Genomic DNA, 21,383 nt, shown 5'->3' with positions numbered 1-21,383 from the left:
CACTGTCTTAGGTGCTGCTTATATAATGGTGAACAAAGTAGGGGGCGGGTACTTCTGCCTCCAAGCAGCTCACTGCATCATCTTCTTTCTTAACTCATAGCAGGACCCCTTTGTTGTGAGTCTGATGGCTTTGGATTTAGGAGCATCCTGGAATACGTCTTAATCCAACTACTCCAGTGTGTTCTCCCAGAGTTGGGCCTTATTCTTCACCTGTCCCCGGGAAAGGTGTGGGCTCAGGGACAAACTGACTCCCTCTGAAGTCCTCTCCCTGGACCCAGGAGATGCCCAGGCTGTGGAGCAATCCCATCTTCTTAGCTGCAGGTGGCTGGGGAAGGGGCATTTTCCTAGACAATTATGCACTTTGTAGGTGTATAATTGAACAGCATAGGAGGGGGTACAGGAGAGTTTTGGAGGGATCCCCAGTGTGGTAAGTGCCCGATTCTGCTGCTGGAGTTCTGGAGGGAAGACAGGGTCCAGAACCTCCCATGGGCATATTTCAAGAATTGAAAGAGTTTTTAGGCTGGGGAGGGAAGTGGGGCCAGGACCTACAGGAGAGGGGGAAATGACCACTCTCCTTTTGCTTGCCCTCCCCTGCTCTCAGTCTCCCATTTCTCCAGCCAGAAATTAAACAATGTCATGAAACCTGACACTTGAACTAGAGATATGCCTGGTGCAATTACTGCCTGAATATTACAAATGTATGTTTCATGATATAGTCTTTCCTATAAGTCAGCCGGGTGACTGCTCAGCTAGCTGCCTACTGAGCAACCCTGCACCAAGAAGTAGACAAGAGTCACACCAGGTTACTATGCTATTCACTTAGCTTTTATTGAATACAGGTTCACTCAAGGTAAAACATCAACATGAATTAATATCCTATTCACACTCTAACAATTTAGGAGGAATATAACACAGCAATCAATGGGGATAACAAATCCGAGTCCTAGAGTCAATGGGTCCCAGAGACAGCACAGTAGGCAAGGGAGTCATGAGCCTCTTGCAAGGAAGAGCCAGTCTCAACGGTAGAGAAGGTGAATCTTGCTACCTGTGACCCTGTATGCATTTCCTGGTGATAGCTAAGTATCTAAATATCTATTTATCTTTAGTGTCTTCTGCATAAGACTGTATTAGTACTTCTGGATGTGTGTGTCTGTACATGTGTTTGTGTCTCTGATGAGGTGTATGTGTGTGCTTTTTTGAATCTTGTGTTTTAGGTGTCTGCAGTTGGGTACCTGTTTGTACACTTATGTTTCTGGGAGAGTCATTCTGCACCTGTGTATCTTTGTTGTGTATTTCCTTGTGTGTACCTTTGTAGGTGTATATCAGCCAGTTGTGCCCTGTAACTGTATCTGGGTGTGTGTGTGTATGTCTAGGTGACTGTAGCTAAGTGGATAGGTGGAGCTGGCAGGGTACGATAAGCTATTGACTCTCTCATCCACTGCCCTTGCCTGGGCTGTCCTGGGCTAAGCTAAAAATAACCCATCTACCTTGCCCATAGGGACCTTCCTCAGTTGGCCAAAGTTCTTCCCTAGGGAGTCCCACTCTGCCCATATATACCCTCCTGACCCTGGATGCCAGTTGGAGAGGGCTAGGGAGGCAGTCTGATTACATACAACCTCCCCCAAATACTCCAGACCCCAACCTGCAGGGGAGTGTTATAGAAGGGGGTACGGGGAAGTCCTGCCTTTATCTCTCCTTTGAGGAAACAGCTGGGGCAAGCCCTTTTTGCTTCTCTGCACCCACAAAGTTCCCTTCCAGCCTGCAGGCCTGCCCCCAAGTCCTTTCTCCTCCAACCTAGGAAGCACCCCTGGGACAACTTGCCCTATTCCAGCACACGCTCTACTGGCTCCTGGGCTGGCAGGACCCCTCTCTAATTTCCTTCACCCCTTCCTAAAGCAGCTCACCCTATCTGTATTTGAGGACCGACTCTAGACCCAGCTCTGGAAAAACTCGAGGTAGTGAACTGATCAGGGCCAAGTGGAAGAGGCAGTCCAACTGGCGGCCAGCCCCTCTCGCAGCCCAATCCAGCGCTGAAGGAGACACAGCAGTGGGGGTTCCCCAGCCCAGAGAGGTTTTTCTCCAATCTCATCTCTCCTGTCCTTTCACTCATTCACTCATTTACTCATGCACTCAAAGCTGCATGTTCTTCTGCAAATAACTTGACATCTCTGTGCTTCAGGCCCTTCATCTGTAAAATGGGGGTACAAATGGTACTTACCACAGAGAGTTGTGAGGGCTCACTGATGTAATGCATATAAAGTACCTAACTCCTTGCCTGGCATCTGGGAGGTCTCCGCTGATCCACCCTTTGTGATGTCTCTGGGTTTCAGTTTCAAGACACCCATCCCCATACTCCACTTAGCCCCATATGCCTCTTAGCCTACCCTTGGGTGGCCAGAACTTTCCCCCAGGAATCAGACTGGTTAGGAGGAGAAAGAGAGATTACTGACATTTGTGCTGCAGTTTCCATACGTACTTTTTTTCATTCTATTCTACATCCCCTTATGAAAATAGCTATTATCATCACTCTCCATGTTACAGATAGTGACAAAAGGAGCATCAAAATGGTTAAATAATTTGTTCAGGGTCACACAGCAGTCAAGGGGCAGAGACCAAGTATACACTGAGCCAAAAATGGCTGCCCTCTCCCCTCTGTCCCACTGTGACTTGGGGCTGCATTTTTAACATCGTAGGACTTGAGTGCTGCAAAAGGTCCAGAGAGGCCTGGTAAACAGTTCTGTGCAAAGTCATACAGACAAGTAGGGTCAACCAGGATCATACAAATCTGTGCCCAAGTTCACGTAGCTGTAAACCCCAGCTTAACCAGGACAAGCGTGTTCGAGATTGTATCATTTATGGAGCCTTTTTGGAAAGACCCCACATGTGGAAGGCAAAGAGCTTAATATACACCAGGGAACTCAAAGTCCTGAATTCAGAGAAGAAAGCTGAGAGCACAAAGGAGAGCACAAAAGTACATTTCCTTAATTTTTGGAAAACAAAATTAAGCAAACTCCGCTTCCAGCTATGATCCAGTCACCAGGTTTTCCAACGCCCTGGGCCCAGAGTTTCGCGAGGCCCCCCTCCCCAAAAGCCCCCCAATGCTGCCGAGGCCGCGCGCAGGTGGCCGTCGGTTCCCCCCTTCAAGGACCCCGCAGGCCCCGCCCACTCCCTCCCAGGCTCCGCCCCGCGGCGCGCGGTACCCCAGGGCTCGCGGACTCACTAGAACTAGCGAGCCGCAGCGCTCGGCATTGTGGCAGGCGGCGGGGACCCGTGAGGGCGCCAGGGCCGCGGGCTGCCGCGGGGCGCAGAGAGGCGCACTACACGGGGGCTCGGACGGCGCGGCTAAGCGCACTCATCTTCGGTCGCCCAACTTCGGAGCCAGAGGGTGGGAGCTCGGAGAGCGCTCGGATCCTGGGAGCCTGAGGAGCGCAGAGAGGGGCGCGTCGGAGCCTGGCTCGAGAGCGGGCGCCCAGCACCCGGCGCGCTCCGAGCGCCAGGCGGCCCTCTGTGCAGCGTGGCTGCCGCTGCCCCCACGGAGAGCACGGGCTGGCGCGGCCGGGCGCCGGGGAGGACGGCGTGGAGGCGGCGGCGGCGGCGGAGACGGCGGCGGCGAGGCTGGGGCCAGGGAGAGAGCCCCGGGGTAGAGGCGCCCGAGCCGGGCCACGGGAGCATGTGGGCCCAGAGCGGAGCGCGGGGAGCGCTGCTGCTGGTGTTGCTCCTCTGCTGGGACCCGAGGCTGAGCCAAGCAGGTAAGGAGAGATTGGGCATGGGAACGGGGGACGAGGGGACCCTTGCTTCTCACTCTGGTCCGAAGTTGAGGTGGTCGGTCTCCGTGTAGGTTCGCTCAGGTCTGGAAGCGGTTAGGGCCCCCAAGTCAGAAGGTATATTTCTCTACTCCACCAAAGTGGGCGGTGGCGCAGCCACCTCGTTGAGTAGGGGGTGAGGGGCCGGCCCAGGCTTTGGGGTTCAAAATAAGCCGGAAGCCTCCTGCTCGCACCTGGAAGGGATCGCTTCTTTTACTTGGAACGAGTGTCCGGAGTCGGGGTCTACGCCGCCGTGAGGATCCGCCTCCAGGGAACCCCTGGCTCCTCGCGCGCCAGGCGGCGCCGCTTCAGAAAAACTATTGCTGCCTGGGCCAGGTGTAAGCTCGCTTGCGTTTCGCCGGCAACTTCCTAGCCCGAGTCCCGGCTCGCCCAGGCGAGAGGGAGGGAGAGGACCTGCAGAGCACGGGAAGCGTGGGTCCGCTCCGCCAGCCGTGGTGGCGGGCTTGAAGGGCTTTGGCTATTGAAGGGGATAGGGCTGAGTCCTGCACGTACATCTTTCCCTGAGATTGTGCGACCCACGGATCTGGAAGGATTTTTTTTTTTCTTCTGGGGGTTGTGGGGGGGGGTGGAGGGGGGGAGTATGTAATGACCCCGTAGAGTTTTTGTCTGTTTGTTTCTTTTAAATGGATCGCTGACATTCTCCCCGCCTGGGAGAGCAGACAAGGTGCGGTGCGCTGTGCTCGCCTCGGTACAGCTCCTACTCTGGACCCAGCAAGATGCCTTAAGGGGGTTGGTGGGCTCCTAAAATAAAGTCGCTATCCCCACCCCAACCCCAACACACCCCCACCATGGATGAGTACACGTCTCGCTCGTCTATAGCTGGGCCCAGCGTCGCTGACTGGGCTGCGTCTTCCCTGGGAGCCGGCGGTTGCGCGGGAACCAATCTTTCTCTGGTGTCGGAACCCAGGCAGATGGGCTGGCCGCGGACGCGGCCGTGGGACGCCGCGGCTCTTGGAGCGGGGTGGGAGGGGGCATCCTGCACGGAGTCTCTGAGTTGAGGCTGAGTGTGGGGCAGGAAAACTGGTGCAGAAAGTGGACGAGATGACGAAAGCCTCCCTCCTCCACCTTCCGCTGGGATGTTAACATCCGCCACCCCACCCCCCACCCAATAAACAGCGGCTCAGAGTCTCCTCACTTTGGAATTAATGATTCCCATGGCCCAGGAGTGAGGGCTTGGTTTTAGCACCCCCCCCCCCACTTTTTTTTCAGCCCTGTGTTGTAAAGTTACGACATAATCATTTGATCCAAGTTAATTATGATTTGGGCAGACTCTGGTATTTAAAGCAGTGTTTTGAAGTTGGAAGGTAATGATGGGGATGGGGGGCAGGCTGCTGAATGACCAGTCTTGTTACTAAGAGTACAGTTGGATGTGGGAGGTGCTGGACTGGGTTTTTGGTTTCTGGTTTGAGGGTGTTTAAGGGGAGGTGATTGAAGGGTAGGGTGAAGTCTCTGTAAATGGCACACGGGGAGGGTCACGTCTTGGGAAGCTGATTTTGTAGCAGCAGGGCAATGGGAACTGGAATGAATACTGAGGTTACTGAATGTAGGGGGTTCAGGGAGGCAGGGGAGAGACTGGTTGACCTGGAGTTCGCTGGAACTGCAGAGTAGTCTCAACTGGGGAAGCTGGGGGTGGACTGCCTTTCCCACTTAACAAAGCATCCAACCCCCACCTTCCTCAGAAGGAACCCCAAGCCCAGGGCTTTGATGGATTTGGGCGTGAATGGTGCCCAGCCAGAATGGCCTCTAATACTGGGCTTTGATTTCTCACTAGCAAGCAGAACCGGTGTTGGAATTGTGCTCATTACTTAGCGCGGCAGGGGCTGCCTGCCCACCAGCCTGGAGAGGGGCCAACTGCTGGGGTTGGCCTGCAGCCTTCCCTTTGCTCAGAATGTGCGGCCCTTAGAAACCTGACTTCAGGAGGGAGAATGTGTTCCCTTCCTCCTCCACAGCCCTAATGCCACAGGCACAGAGCATCTTTTACAATGTTCTTTGGGTCTTCCCAGTGAACCCCTCATGAGTCCCATTTCACAGATGAGGAAAACCAAGGCCAGAGTGTTGCCTTTCTTTACATCTTGTCTTCACTTGCCCACAGATCCAGATCACAGACTTGTATGCAGGGCTCCTGTCCAATAGCCAGGTTGATTCAGGGCACATTGGACTCTTCCTCGTGGCCCCACCCATTTCTCTACCGTAAGCCTGAGATCAAGCTGAGGCAGAGAAGGCTGTCCCCCCCAGAGGGGGCTTTATCTTGGTCATGTGTCCCCCTTCCGGTGGCAAGCACCTCTTTTCCCCCGCCCCATCCCCAGTGATATGAGAGTATTTTTTAAGGCATGAAGCTTGATGGTGAAGAAGTCAAACTGGGAACCATAAAGCTGTAGACCCTTAGAAGACCGGTCGGGAAGTGACTGGCCAGGAGAGGCCACTTCAAAGCGGAGTTGGCCCCGGGAGCCTCCTCCTGCCCCACCCCTCAACCTTTCCTGGAGCTTTTAATGAGCCTTTCCTTGGCCTCCGGCTGGGATGGCAAAGAAGGAACTGAGGTGTCATGATAACACTTCTTCATAAGGTGCAATTAAAATTGGAGTTTTCCTAGTGTCTCTGGTGTGCGGGCCTGTGCATGTGTGTGAGGCAGAGAGAGGGATGGCTGGCTCTGGCTCCCTCTGCAGTGTACCAGACACCCATCTCACTTAAACAAGGGGAAAATCAAGAGTGTCTTAATGGAAATAAGCTAGTCAGAGAAAGACAAATACCATATGATTTCACTTATATGTGGAATCTAATGAACAAAATAAACTAACAAACGAGTAGAAACAGACATAAAGCTGTCAGAGGGGAAGGGGGTGGGAGCTGTGTGAAAAAGGTGAAAGGATTAAGGACAAAAAAAAAATCCCTCACAGACAGACAACAGTATGGTCATTACCCAGAGGGAACTAGTGGGGGGTGGGGGCGGAGGCCGAGGCCGAGGCCGAGGCCGGACAGAGTGAAGCGGCCATAAATGGAGATGGAGAGACATGACTTGGGGTAGTGAACACACAGTACAGTATACAGATGATGTATTATAGGATTGTACACCTTAAACCAATAGAATTTTATTAACCGATGTCACCCCAAAAATTCAATTAAAAAAAAAAAAGTTCCCTAATGGGTTTTTCATTAAAGTGAAAGTTTCACTGCAGGGGAGGAATTTCTGATGTAATCTCTCTCCGCTCTTCTGTTCCCACCCCCAAACTGGGAATTCTGTAGGACAAAACAATTCCCCTTTTTCCAACCCACTTATGTGACTACTGGAGTCCTGGGACAGGCCCTGACTTGCCCGGGGTTACGCTGGGGCTCAGGGATAGAGCTGGCATTGGCGCTCAGCCCTCACAGACCTCAGTCCAGTCCTTCTGGCTCCTCCGTTCCACCTGGGCGGCAGGCCGGCCATCGGGCTGGGATTGGGATTCTGAAATGCAGTTACCACCTAAAAGAGGGTTGGTGTAGCTGTGTGAGACTTGTAGCAAGGCGGGGGAAAGGGAGAGGTGGGAGCGTGGACCCTGGAGGGGTAGAACAAGGCAGGGCCAAAGGTCAGAGGGGAGGGAGGCCCTGAGCTGAGGCAGGTGCCCAAAGATAGCTTCACCCCGGTCCCCCAGCACCTGTCTTCTCAGCAACCTCCCCAGCCTGCCCCAGGTATTGATAAAATAAATCACAAGCCAAGGTCCCTTGGGCCCATCTCTCTCTACACCCCACTTTGTCGGTGAGTTTCTGCAGGGTTGAAGGTACTTTGAACTTGTCCCTGGCAGTTCGGCCTAAGATGAGGTCCACCTCCCTCCCTGTCCCCTGTCCTTCCCAGGGCTTGGAGATCAAGGTTGGTGATTCCGAACGGCCTGTCCTACAGCCTCCTCCAGGGCCTGCTGGCTAAACATGGTCTTGTCAACCTCAGCCCTGGGGTTGGGGCCACCACGGCCTGCAGGAAAGGGAAGAGAAGCCGGGTCATAGGTTGGAACTTGGACCTTGCCCATCATGGCCGGGTCTGGGGAGTAAAGAGAACTGCTGCCTAGGCTGGGTGCCCCGGCCTGGGCGGGGGAGGGGCGGGAGCCAGCAGAGCAGTGGAGGCCCAAGCTGACATTTGTCCTGGCCTCCTCCTCCTCTTCCTCACTAGCTTCTTAAACAGCTTCCATAAAGGGACTCATTAAAGCTGTGAAGGCAAAATGAAACCAAACAAGTGCATTCTGTGCCTTTCTGTTATTTGGGATTTTTTTTAAAGGAAAAGTTTAAAATTCCATAATTAGAATACTACAAGGAAGGACAGTTTCTGGAAGCTGGAGGGACTCTGTGCACTTACCACCCTTTTGAAGTTGGGGCTGGGGAGCCACCTCCTGCCCCCTTGGGGCCTGCGCTCTGCCAGGCGCCCCCCCCTCTCCGAAGCCCCAGGAATTTCTCCCTGATGGGGGCATTTCGTTGAGCTTGAGCTAGAAGGAGCCAGGTGAGTCCCCCTTAGCTTTTTGGGAGAAGTCTGGCATCCTGTAGCTGGCCTGGCCCCTCGCAGGCCGTTGGGGGACAGCGCACTGGATTTGAACCCCTGTCCAGTGCCGCCCCCGCCACTGCACACCCCCACCCCTGCAGGGCACACTAGCTCCAGTGAGATCAATCCACAGGTCCCCAACTGGGCACCCCCCCCAATCTCTGATCCTCAGCTTCGGAGATGCTAATGGCAGCGGAAACCGGTTTGCTGAAGTGCAGGCATAGATCAACTGCCTCCCCATTGTCCCCCCACACCCCCTACCCCTTTTGTTTCTCTTCCTTCTTGCCAAAAGCACTGCGTTTCTGGGAGGTCCAGAATTTACACTTGCCGACTTTGCAGCCTGATTAGCATCTCCATAGCTTGTTCACTGCGTTGCACCAGCCACACACCTTGGTATCCTCCTTCCTCTCCTGTGCCCCCTTGTCCCCCTCCTCCCCTTCTTCCCCCGTCTCTTGCTGAGCTAAATTTTTCAGCTGGAGGTGGGGGGAGCTCTCACACCACTGCCAAAGGAGTAAGCGCGCTGAGCCTCCCTCCTTCTCACCTCCCAGAACAGGCTGCCCCCAGCGCCACACAACTTCCCCATCTCTGCTCAGCTCATTTCTCCAGGAAGGTGGGCTGTGGGTGTGAGAGTGTGTATTAAGGCGTCTGTGTGGGGGGAGGGGGGAGGTGAGAATATGTATTAAGGAGGTGGGTGGAGGTGGGAGTGTGCAGTGGGAGTGGAGGGTAGGTGTGGTGTTGTGCTGGGTTTTTCGGTGTGTGTGGAGGTGATGTGTGCAGGCAGAATGGATGCGTGTGTTGAGATTATGCCTTCTGTATGCAGGGTGTGTGATGTAGGTGGCTGTGTGTATGTGTTTGGGTGTGTGGGTGTGTGTAATGTGCACATGGGCAGGGCCGTGGTATGTTTGTATAATAATAGAAATAGGTTTGTGTAGTGAGGACAGTGAGTGACGAAGCTCCATCCATTGTTTTCTGTTGTTGGGAATGCCTCCGGGAGAGGGGACCTAGGCTCTTTGCCCCTTCAGCACTAATGAGACTCATTTGTCCTGCGCTGTGGACTGCGAGCAGGATTTGGTCCCAATGCCAGGTTCTAGAGTTGGAAGGGCAGAGGCCACCTTTCCTGTTTGAGGGCAGGTGGGATAGATCTGCCTGAACGTGTGCTCTGCTGCTCCACAGGGAGGAACGTTGGCCATAGATGGGTCCTAAAACCACCCCAGGAGCTTGGGCAGGTAACTGCCCCAAGGAGGACAGGGGTCTGAGTCCCGGGGTCTGCTACAGTCAGCTCCCAGCCTACCCAGAGCATTGGCAAGGCTCATGCTTCACCCCTGCAGGAGGAGTGAGGTCTCCTGGAATTTGCTGGAGAAGAGTCAGGCTGAACTCGAAAGAGTGGCATCCCTCATGAAGCGCAACCAGGCAGGCATGGTTGGGCAGGAACTCTTCATGGAAACAATGAAAGAGGACACGTGCACACACGGACACGCAGGACTCCACTGCCCCCTTACCCCCTCCTTGGTCACAAAGAGTTCCCCTGTTTTCTGGCTTCTGCCTATACTGAGGACGGCCATCCTTAACGCTAGGATAAGATGTGCCACTGTGGAGCAGAGAGACCTATAGGAAATGACAGCCCCGCCGATGTGCATATTGCCTTACAGCTTATCCAACCTTCTTGTGGGAGGGACCTCAATTGGTCCTTGTAAGAATCCCATGAGGAGAATGGTACCCACTTAGGAAGCTGACCAAGGTCCTGCTTCCCCAGTCCTCAAGGAGGTCCCTGTCTGTGCAGGATGTTGATGCCTACACCAAAAATAGTAAATTACATTCAGAGAATCTAGGGTGCCAAGTGAAGGCAAGAAAATATGCAGGGAATAGCACAAAAAAGAGTGGACCTTCTAAGCCATGGGCTTCCTGGAGGGGTGATATGAGCTAGATCTTGCCTGTCTCCCTTTCTAAGCATGTCCTGAAGAGAAGATGGGATGAGGGCTAGCTAGCTGGGGCACCTGGGCATGAGTGCTTGGCCTTAGACCTCTCCAACTCGGGAAATTGATCAGCATCTGCTTGACCACTATCTTGGGCAGGCATCAGCCCTTGGTGAGCCAGCCCAGGCCATGTTTCCACTCTGGGGCCTACCTTGCAGGCTCATCTGGAGGGGTCCACCTTGGGGACCTGCCTCTCTCAGCCACCTCTGACTGCAGGCTGGGACATGAGGCAAGGCCTTGAAAGGGAGTATGTTGGAGGTTTGGGCATGGGCGGGGGTAGGCCTCTCTGCTTTCTTCCATGCTCCCACAGGAGACGCAGAGTGGGTAAGAAGGAAAGGACGGAACCGTAGCCCAGCCACGCTCTCAGACCAGTCAGAAAAAGAAGGCTCGCTGTGATCACCACCTCTTTGACCCCTAACCCCTCTGCACAGCCCTCCTCACAAAAGCCTCTCCCAGGCCCTCAGCTTCAGGTGCAGAGAAGACATGGCTTAGCCAACTGGAATTTTGAGGAGGTTCACATAACCTTCCATCCCAGCGTTGCCACTTACTAACTCTGTGGCCTTGGGCAGCTCACCTGACTGCCCTGTGCCTCAGTTTCCTCATCAGTAAATGAGGATAATAATATTGCCCTCACAGGGTTGTTTTGAGTTACGCACGACCTGATGTATGATATAGCACTTAGCATGGTGCCTGCACACAGTGAGTGCTCAGGCAGCCCCGAGGCACAGCCTCCTAGAGGAGCCCTGTGGCTCCTGAGACAGCTTCCCCCAGGGGAGCTGAGTAGGGGGAGAAAGCAGGAAGGCTAAGGGCCTGGAGGCCCGGCAGCTCCTGACCTGGGAATTCGGACACATGTTCTTGCCTTTCTTCTGCTGTGTGACCTTGGGCAAGTGCCTTTACCTCTATGGATTCTGGTTGGTCTCCCCATGTATGTGTTTGGGGTGGGGGAAAGGTGGAAAGATGATCCTCAAGGGCTGTAGGGTTTGGTTTTGTTTGGGTTTTGTTTTGTTGTGGGTTTTTTTTTTTTTTTTTTTTTTTTTTTGGTCTGGTTTCATCTGAAGAGGCTCCAGCAGCCAGCAAGAGACAGAAAGAAGTAGCTGAGGCTCAGAACCACTTGTGTTTACAGAGGTCCCTCCAGAAAGTCAATATATTGACTGGAATGCCCTTGTGAGCATTATGCGGCCCTGGGTATGTGTATCTCTCTCTCTTTCTCTGAAGCCATAAATCACCCTCCGGGACCTCGGTCCCCCTTTCCTGCTCTATAAGCATCTCCTGCCTCAGAGAGCCCCAGACACTAAGCAGGGCCCAGGAGGCAGAGAAGGACCCTACTGGCAGGAGGAGCCTGGGCATGTGAGAGAAGAGGCACTTGATCCCCCCGCCCTGTCACCCTCACCAAGGGGGCCCTCGGAGGCTGTAGCAGGAGCAGGTTGCCCTGACCTGGCCCTAGCATTTAGTGTTTCATTTCTCAGGGGTGGAAGTGGCCGAACCTGGGGATGGGGAATGAGCAGTCCTGGCCCCACATGGGGTATTAGAACACCAGCCCAACCCTGTAACTCTGAGTAAATACTAGGCTCTGGGGTCAGAGCTGGGCAAAGCACAGTCCTGACCCTGGAATTGATGGGCTTTGTGTTGCTTCATGAGGCATGAGCCATGCGCCAGGCCTGCAGTGCTGGGGTGCAAGAGGAGTATATGATGATTCAACAGAGAGGAGCCCGTTCAAGGAAGAGCCAAAATGTATGTCCTGGGAGAGCTTTGGCATGGGGCCTCAGAGGGCAGGCTGTGTAGTCAGGCTGCTTGAGTTCAAATCTTGACTGTGCCACTATCTGCCTGTGTGTCCTAGAGCAAGTTGCCTACCTTCTCTGAGTTTTAGTTTACCTGTTTGTAAAATGGGAGTAGTAGCAGCACCAATCTCGTGAGATTGTTGTGTGGATTACTGAGATCGTGCATACAGGTGCTTTGGACATTCTGAAATGCTCAGTAACATTCACTCTCATCATCATCATCATTATTGGTGCCAAATATTGGGTGACATGACAGGAAGTACTTAAGCTCTTACGAGGAAGCTCCTGTGGGCCTGGGGGCTGGTCAGGGAAAGCTTCCTGGAGGAGAGAAGAGTGGCATTTTGCCTTTGAAAGATGAGCAGAGTTTGGGTCAACAGGGAGGGTGTTCCTGGCAGGGAATGTGTATGTGAAGGTACTAGATGGAAAGTTCTGGCACATCCTCCCAAGGAAACGAATTCCAAATTCAGCTACTGACTCATATCTGATCATCTGGTAAAACAAGACTTCTAGAGCCAGGGATTCCTTGTTAGTACAGTGGAAAGACCAAGGCTTCGGAATTAAAAGGATTTGGCTCTTACTGAGTGCCTGGGCTGGGAGTCACAACCTCTCTGAAGCTCAGTGCCTCCATCCAGGATAACCTCACCACCTTCAGCAGACAGTGATGTGATATGAGAGCACATGTCGTCCTGGCACAGCATAGCTTCCATTGATTTCCACTGCCTTCCCTCCTGCCTGCTTCTCCCCTACTTTCGATCTGGCACACCCCTAGGTTAGGCTGGGCCCTGCTTCTCTCTCTGTACATCTCTGGGGACAGAATCCCAGGTAACAGCTTCCAGGTTGAGTGGAGAGCCAGGGAGAGGGGCAGGAAGAGGGAGACTGCCTTTTCTGGCTCCTGGTGCCCACCTGGGCCCGGTAGATACGAGGAGGCATCCCCAAGGTCTGGGAGGAACGCCTTCTGCCGAGATCGAGACCACGTACGAGCCTGCAACCCCCAGAGGCCCAGAGGGTGTCTGGAGGCATTACTGGCCAGGAGACAGCGTTGAAGGAAAGCATCTCAGTAATGTGATCAGAGGTGCCTGCCTGCCTAGCCTGCGGCTTGAGCACCCATGGAAGAAAATGCAAAGCTTACAAGAAGATGAGTTGGAAAATCAGACAAGTTGTTCCTGGTACCATCCCCCAACCCAGCTCTGGTCATTCTCTGGTGTAGCAGGGCAGAGTGAGACCCAGAGAGAGCGTGATCAGTGACTTGGGGGTGGGGTGGGAGGGGCTATGTCCTTGGGGCAGCCTTTCACCCTGCCCTTTCCTTGTCATGGAGCCAGGGCCCTGGAGTTGGGAAGGCAGGGTCAGTGGGTGGAAGCAGTATGAGGTGGAAAGCAACTAGTGATGGGAGAGCAGCTGTGACACTAAGTGACTAGGGAGACTGGGTCTGATCTCTCTGATTTTGCTCTCCCGCATGTTGCTAGTGCCCAGCACAGTCCCCGGCACACAGAAGGTGCTCTATAAATGCTGTAGAATGGATGAATGAAGAACTCATGGTCAGACCTTACTCACCCAAGAGGTTGCTGTGATTCAGTTCCTAATTGTGTTGGATTTGCAACTGTGAATGAATAACCAAAGAATGAGAAGATTCTCACTGCTTTGCCTGCAGCCTCCCTTCCTCTTCACCTTCCCTCTTATTCATTCTCTCCTGCTTTCTATTTTCAAGTACTTACTGTATACCAGGCATGATAGAAGTCACAGCTGAGTCTTCAGTGGTCAGATCCCCTAGGTAGGAAGGAATTTATTCACTAAATCCAGCAGAGCCACAAAGAACTGATCAAATACTACACAGTCAGGTGGCCTTGGCCCCTTTGTGTAGAGAAAGCAGACTGGCAGACATGTGCTGGGCTGGTAAACTATGTACTTACCTGCAAAGCAGCCTTCACATGGCACAGCTGACCCAGGCCCTTTTAATATGTTTCCTGCTTGGAGTCCCATGCCCACTGATCATTCCCCCCCCACCTTACCTTCTTATGGCTCAAGAAAATGCCTGTTGCATAGACACTGGCCTTGAGGCCTGGGAGCAGGTGGGGGCTGAGAGGATATATTTGAAGGCTCATAGGCAGGGTCTGACCACAGGCCTTGGCCCTCCAGAGCAACAGCCACCAGCTTCTTGGCAGGAACTGGGTGAAGGGGAAGAGTTTTGGCTACAGGGTCTGGCTGATCCAGGCTCTCCCTGGCCCAGCATCCAGTGCTAACATTCACAGGGCATACCTGGGAGATTAACCCCCCTCCTTGGACCGTGGCTGAGGCAGCAGGGTGCCTGGCCCAGCTACCACGCTCACAGCTGGGCACCTGCTGGGCTCAGTGGTCCTGGCTGCAGATTCAGTCCGACCCCACATTTTCCTGCTGGTACTTCACTTCTGTAGACACCGCACGTAGAAGAGGCAACAGCAAAAAGGGAGCTAAGGGTTGGGAGGCCTGGATTCTAGTCCAGTCATATTGCTCTGTGCCATAGAGTTCATTCCTTTTCCTCTCTGGGCTTCAGTACCCTCATCTGTCCAAATGAAGGGAGTCCACCCTGGAGTTAGAAAACTGTGTTAAGCCTCGCTCTGTTGCTAACTGCAGTTCCCTGAGCCTGCATCTCCTCTCTGTAAAACAGGGGCCCTGATTGATTGATAGGGAGATCAGACCAATGGGGCATTCAAACAACATGGGGCATGGTCAATAAAGATCATTTTCCTTTTCTTGCTACCTGGGAGGAAAGCTGTCCGCAAATCACGGGTTATACCTTCCTTCTCTCCTATATTTCCTTCTCAACATGGGGGATATTTGAAACATAAGGTTCAGGCTGGCCCATGGGGTGACTTGGTGATCAGTCAGGGGGGTTTATAGTGAGGGGCGAAGCCTGCGTTGTCATACTTATTTGGAAAGAGTATTGGATTAGGGGTGTCTGGAAACCCCAGCTTTGTGGCCAGCTCTGTGACAGGCACATCACTCATCATCTTTGAGTCTCAGTTTACCCATCAGCAAAAGGAATAAAAGCAGTTGAATGCTTGGTAGGACTAAGGGAAAAAACACCCAGAGAGGTGCTTTGGAAACTGTTCTTCAAACCCCAGGGGCCAGTGATCTGAAGCAGGAGGAGCCTGGCAGAGCGAGGTCTGCTACCCCAGGGACTCAGCGGCGCGTCCCGAGAGCTGTTGGCTGTGCGGCAGGGAGGGCAGAGCCCGCACTTTCACTTCCCTGGCTGGAACCTCCCACTGGTGTGTGGGCCCTGGCATCCCATCATGGCCTGGCTGGCCATGACTGTTGAGGTAGATGACAACAGTTTGGGTCACTTCCCATCCCTCTCCATGCTGCACACTTCACAGCGGAGGAGGCTGGGGTGCCACGTCAAGGAAGGTTAGTGTCGGTGCCGGGTTTCATGTGTCCAAGCCAGCACACCATCTGCCGTGCCCACCAGAAGTTACATAATCCCTCGGCCGACTGCCCGTTCTTAGAAAACAGGGCAGGCGGGACCAGCAGGGAGTCGGGGGGTTAGGCTTTTCTTCTCTGCGCCTTGTTCCCTTGAAGCCCACCGCCACCCTGGATCAGTCTTCCTTCTCCAGGCCGATCTCCCATGAGGCATAAATGCCAAGACGGAGTGAGGCCGAGCCTAGGAGGGGATGGGTCAGGCCTTGGGGACTGCTTGCTGCCTTGCCTTGCAGACACTGGGGCATCTTGTGTGCTGCTTGCTGACTGCACACCTACCGACTGTGCTCACCAGCTCCTCACACTGTTCTGCTGAGCTCAGTGGGGTGGATTCAGGAGGACAGCTTCTGGGAAGTAAGGGTAGACCCCTGGTTCCTACAGAGAGATTCCGCATCCAACATCTTATCAAACAGTAAGCATTTTAATATATAGATATATATATTTGGCATTTAATATATATATAGATATATATATATAGATATATATATTTGGCATTTAATAACAGCCAAATGATGCTGCCCACATATTTCTGAGATCCAAGATCTAATCCTGTCTATTATTTGCTAGCTGTATAATGTTAGCCAGGCTACCTCACCGTTGTTAGTTTCAGTTTCCTCTTCAGTGAAATGGGAATAATAAAGCCTGATTCACAGAGTTATCTTGAGGATTGAGTCAGACAATAATATACATAGAGGACAGAGAAACCGTTCAATAAATGGTAACTGGCATCATTGGTATCCAATTCCATTTTCTTTATTTAAAAAAAAAAACTACACAAGGACCAAACCTGTTTTATTCTTGGAATTCAAGGTTGGTTCAAAGTTAATCTACTAATATTGATCTATTAAAATTACTTTATAATAATAAAATGTCAGCTTAATATCATATGTCATATTAATAAATCTAAGTAAACAAAATTATGTTTATCTCTGTCAGTGCCATATAAAAGCCTTGGACAAAATTCAACACCCACTCATGGTATAAACATTCAAGAAGATAGGACTTATAGGATACTTTCTAAATAGTTTGATAAAACAGAGATACCCTACTCCTAAAGCCAGTATCTTATTTAATGGGGAAACACTAAAGTCACTTATTTCTATTAATAGCAGTAATAACACATGGAGACCCATCATCTCTTCTACCATTCAACACTGTGCTAGAAATACCACCCGATGCGATTAATCAAGAGAAATCAACTAGAGGCATAAGAATGGGTAAAGAAAAAGTTAAACTATTCCTACCAGGTATTAAAACATACTATAACTCCTCTGTAATTAAAGCAGTGTGAACTAGTGTGTGAATTGGAAAATAAGTTGGTTAAAGATTAGAAAAAGTCCAGAATCAGACCCAAATTCTTGTGAAACTGTATATGACAGAGGTAGTATCTCGGACCACTGGTATAAAGACAGACTTTTTAATAAGTGGTGCTGGGATAACTGGGTAGCCATTTGGAAAAGATAACATTTGCTTCATATTTTATACCATACAGAAAAGTAAACTCTAAATGGACTGCAGGTCTAAAAGTAAACAGTGATACCAGCAAGTACTAGGTGAAAACTTGGGTGAATTCCTCTTTAGTGTTAGGGTACAGAAAACTGCCTAACTATGACTCAAAGTCCAGAGGAAATAAAATATAAAATTGATAACTTCTTAACATAAAAATTTTTTAAAACCTTTTTTTTTTTTACAATAAAGCACCTTAAAGAAAGCCAAAAAGCAAAATATTTGACAAACTGAGGGAAAATGTTAACAAAGAACCAATATCCCTAATTTATAAAGCACTCTAAAATACTGAGGGACAAAGGACTAAAAACTTGATAAGAGGGTGGAAAAAAGACATGAACAGACAATCCATAAAGTAAGATATACTGTGAAAAAAAATGTTAAAACCCACTCGTAATTAGAAATATACCAATTAAAATAACCCTGAGATACCACTTCTCACAAGACTGGAAAAAAATTAAAATTATGACCACACACTCTGTTGAAGAGGCTGTGGGAAATAGGCACTTCTAGACGTTGCTGGTAGACATGCAGATTGGTACAGTCCTGTGCACAACAGATAATTTGGCAATACTTAACAAAACTGCATATATACTACTTTATTTTTTATCCCAACAATCTTAATTCTAGAAATCTTGCCTTAAGATACACTTTTGTCAATACAAAAATACATATGCACAAAGTGATTCATTGCAGCATTGTTTGTAATTGCAAAATGTTGGAAACATTTTGCCCTGGTAGAGGAGTTGAATAAACTATAGTGTAGCTACACACTGAAGTACTATACAGCTATGAAAAAGAGTGATGAACTGATACGCAGAGATTCCCAAGACTTACTGACAAATAAAAGAAGCAAAGCACAAAAGAGTGTCTATAGGATGCTGCCTGTTATTTAAGAAAGAAATGGATGTTAAGACCAGGCCAGATCCGGACCTCTCATCTCATTGGCTTTCCATGGCCTCTTGACTACCTTCTGCTTCCTCATCAGATGCCCCTCCCCACTTTGCGTAGATGCAAGCAGTGAGCCCTATGTGGGGAACACATTCCCTATGCTGTCCCTAAGTAAGATGGAGAGGGGCAGGACCCGTAAGTGCCATCCTGCCCAGGCTCAACTTGTGACTCCTGGCTCCATGTGGTCCTGGGACTCGATTTCCTCTCCTGTAAAATGGGAAACAATGAATCCCACACTCCTTGCCTCACGGAGAGGAAGTGGTGTGCAAAGGGCTTTGCGTAATGTGGGATATGATGTTATTCATTTACCTGCAGGGTGTGCGGCTTGCTCCTTGGGCCTCAGATAAGCCTTGGATCCCCCTTTTTCAGTTCCTGCAAAACACTCACACACACACACCTGCATTCTATATAGAGCTGCACAGCTGTGGAAGATGCTGAGGTAAATGCTTAAATTGCTGTTACCCTGACTTACAAGGGTCCCGTCAACATACCCTCCACCTGCATTCCAGGTGTGTAGTAGGTGCTCTGAGCCCCTGGCCTCCTTCCAATTCTGGGCCTGCTCTCATGCCCTCATGGGTCAGTTTGCACATGTTGTCTCATTTAATTCTTATAGTGACTCTGGGAGGAAGGTCGTGAAGAGGGCCTAAATGGGACTTGGGGACCCTACTCTTCCAGTTTTTATACCAGCGACTAGTCTAGGTGTAATCCTCTCCTCTGGACTCCAGATTCAGTGTTCCTCCCAGGAGCCCGTTCAGCATCCGCTTACCAGGGCTAGGGCCAGGTCTTCCTGGCTCTGTACCTTCCTGGATGTCCCCGTGAGTGCTGGCTGCTCTGTGATGATTTGTGGACTGATAACATGGTGGGAGAACAGAAGAACTTGGAGCTGCTTTGCAAAATGCAGACTCTCCCAATGATGTGATTCTGGTCTCAATAAAGAGCCGTCGATTGATGGACAGAACTGGGCTTTTCCCACAGGCCTGTACAGCCAGAATCAGTCAGCCTTTTTCCCCCTGGCCTGTGCCATTTTAAGCATTAGTCCCAGAGGGTGTGTGTTCCCATGAGTGCATGGGGGGAGGATCATTAGCAGCCCCAGGGCCACCTCAGAGCCCTGCAGGGGCTTGTCTGCGTGTCTCTTGCCCCTGCAGGTCAGACTGGTCTGGGGGAAGGAGCTGAGCTAGACCTCAACCTGAACAGAGTAGGAGGGGGCCCTGGGCAAGGCAATGGAGGGTCATGCTCGAAGCCCTGAGAGCTCTGCTTACCAGTCAATAAGGTGTTTATTACACCCCTAACAGAGTACTCCCCATCCTCAGCCCTACCCCCAACACATACACACTGGGTCCTGTACAACTTGCAGAGGGGGAAAGGGCAGGGCCAGCTGAGGGTCTGGCCTCTCCAGGGAGAGGGCCCTCTGGAAGCCTGAAGCAGGCCATCCTCCCCACCTCCCCGTCTCCCCATCCCAGCCCACTGGACCAGAGTTCTCGCCCCAGCCCCTGGGGGCCCTGGCCCCTGCTGGAGAGTTGGCTGAATAGAAGCCCCCAGGTGCTTGGGCATGTCCATCCCACTGCCCTGGGCTCTCTTTCCAAGGCTCCTTCTGGGGAATCTCCCCAGAGCGTGATGGGGGAGAGGGAGTACAGTCCTTAGAGGAACTACATGCAGCCTGCAGACCCTAGGAAAGGGCACCTGAGGGTCTGAGGACCCCTTCGCTTGGGTGAGAGCTGGCCATGAGCATCAGCCCCATGCCATTTCTGGCTTCTTGCCCACCAAAGTCAGGGTGACGCTTGTTGCTCACAGGCATGGAGCATTTCATGCAAAAAGTGCCTTCACGTATGAATCTGAGCTTCTCAACAACCCCCAGAGGTCATCAGGGGTAGTGTTTTCACACCCCCTTATATATGGGGTGACCTGCCAAACTTATCTAGGGATTTGCTTTGTGGCTGCCTGATTTTCCACCCTTACCAGTGCCTCTCTGCCCTTGAGTGGCTGAGAAATATTAAGAAATGAAGCACTTTAGGTTGTCCTAGATTGTCCTTCCAGGGCACCCGTCTTGCCTCCAGGTTTTATTTAGCTCCAGGCAACTCCGCAGATTTGGAAGAGCAGTCAGGGCTCGCTCTGATTGGGCTGTGGCCAGGGAAGTAAGCTCCTAGCCCCAGAACACGTAGCCCCTGGCCTCTAGGTTTCTTGGCTGCTCCACATTCAGAAGCAGAAATCGGGGCTGAGCGAGAGCAAGCCAGTGGCCACTTTCAGTGGTCTGTCCGGGTGACCTAGTGCCTCAGCTTGCCTCTCCTGGGCAGAGATGTTCCAGAGACAGCCAGCTACCTTCTCTGCCCACTGCGCCCTCCTTGCTAGATTTGGCCTCTGACCCTGGGTACCTGGGCCACCCGTCCCCTCTCCAGAGCATGTCACACATGTCCCTTTATGCTCATCATAGGTGGACAGCTGGGACCGGCCTCCCCCAGAAGGGAAATTCCAGATCCCATTAAATTCCAAATTCCACGGCCTTATCTGGCACCATCCTGTCTGGCCTTTGATGGGCTTCCTGGTGTGGGAGGAAGGACCTCCCACCCTCAGAGAGATTATGGCCTCCCCCACCTCAGAAAGTTCCCTGGGCGTGTCAAGGGCTTGTACCAGGGCTGGAATACACAGGTTGTTTATAGAGAGAGCAAAAAACAGCAAGATGTCGGAGGGAAGGGGAGGCGGTGGGCCTGACCAGAGTAAGCCAGCTCTACAGTGGAGTCATTGTCCCACTCCCCCCTTTCAGAGAGGAGATGCCACACCAAAGCAAGTCCCTGCCCCTCTCCGAGCCTCAGTTTCCCCATCTGTTAACTGAGGGGGTCGGACTAGTGCACTCAGGCCTGTGGCAGGTTTCAGCTGTACATTTTCTAAAATCTCCTTAGCCCGGCAGCCTGTAAAATTTCCTGAGTGCCAGGCAAGCAATTGTGATACCATTGCCATTGCTGTTTTCCCATCATTTCCTGTCTTGCTAGGGCCCTATAAACAGAGGGTTGACCAGAGTGTGGGTTCTGCAGCTGACAGGAGTCCACAGTTCCCACGTCAGTAAACCTGCCTCAGTAAACATGCCTGTATATTGAATGTCCTCCCCACTGAGCTTGGTGTGGCTGGCTCCTTCCTGTCATCCAGCTCAGCTGTCCCTTCCTCAGAGAGCCCTCTGAGATCTCTTCCTCTTTTACTTTTTTTTTTAATTTTTAAAAAAGATTTTACTTATTTTTAAAGAGAGGGCAAGGGAGGGAGAGAAACATCCACTGATTGCCTCTCACATGCCCCCAACCCAGGCATGTGCCCCAATGGGGAGTCGAACCAGCAACCCTTTGGTTATGCAGATCGGCACTCAATCCACTAAGCCACACCAACCAGGACACTTCTTTTACTTTTGTTTTAGCCCTTG

The 21,383-nt window shown here is 51.7% G+C and overlaps 1 protein-coding gene across 3 annotated transcripts in view; it reads left to right on the top strand.

The window, feature by feature from the left end:
* The first annotated feature begins 3,620 nt into the window (after positions 1–3,620).
* Positions 3,621–21,383, top strand: part of UNC5B (unc-5 netrin receptor B) — an 83,665-nt gene continuing 65,902 nt past the window's right edge. For all 3 annotated transcript variants that reach the window (XM_054572658.1, XM_054572657.1, XM_054572656.1), the window contains exon 1: positions 3,621–3,749. In XM_054572658.1, coding sequence (XP_054428633.1) covers positions 3,671–3,749 — 79 coding nt within the window. In that variant the 5' untranslated portion in view covers positions 3,621–3,670. The remainder of the gene's footprint in view (positions 3,750–21,383) is intronic.

Source organism: Pteronotus mesoamericanus, unplaced genomic scaffold (genome assembly GCF_021234165.1).
Source record: "Pteronotus mesoamericanus isolate MK-2021 breed Mesoamerican mustached bat unplaced genomic scaffold, CSHL_Meso_final contig_24, whole genome shotgun sequence".
Lineage (NCBI taxonomy): Eukaryota > Metazoa > Chordata > Mammalia > Chiroptera > Mormoopidae > Pteronotus > Pteronotus mesoamericanus.
This window is presented reverse-complemented; position numbering and strand designations above follow the sequence as displayed.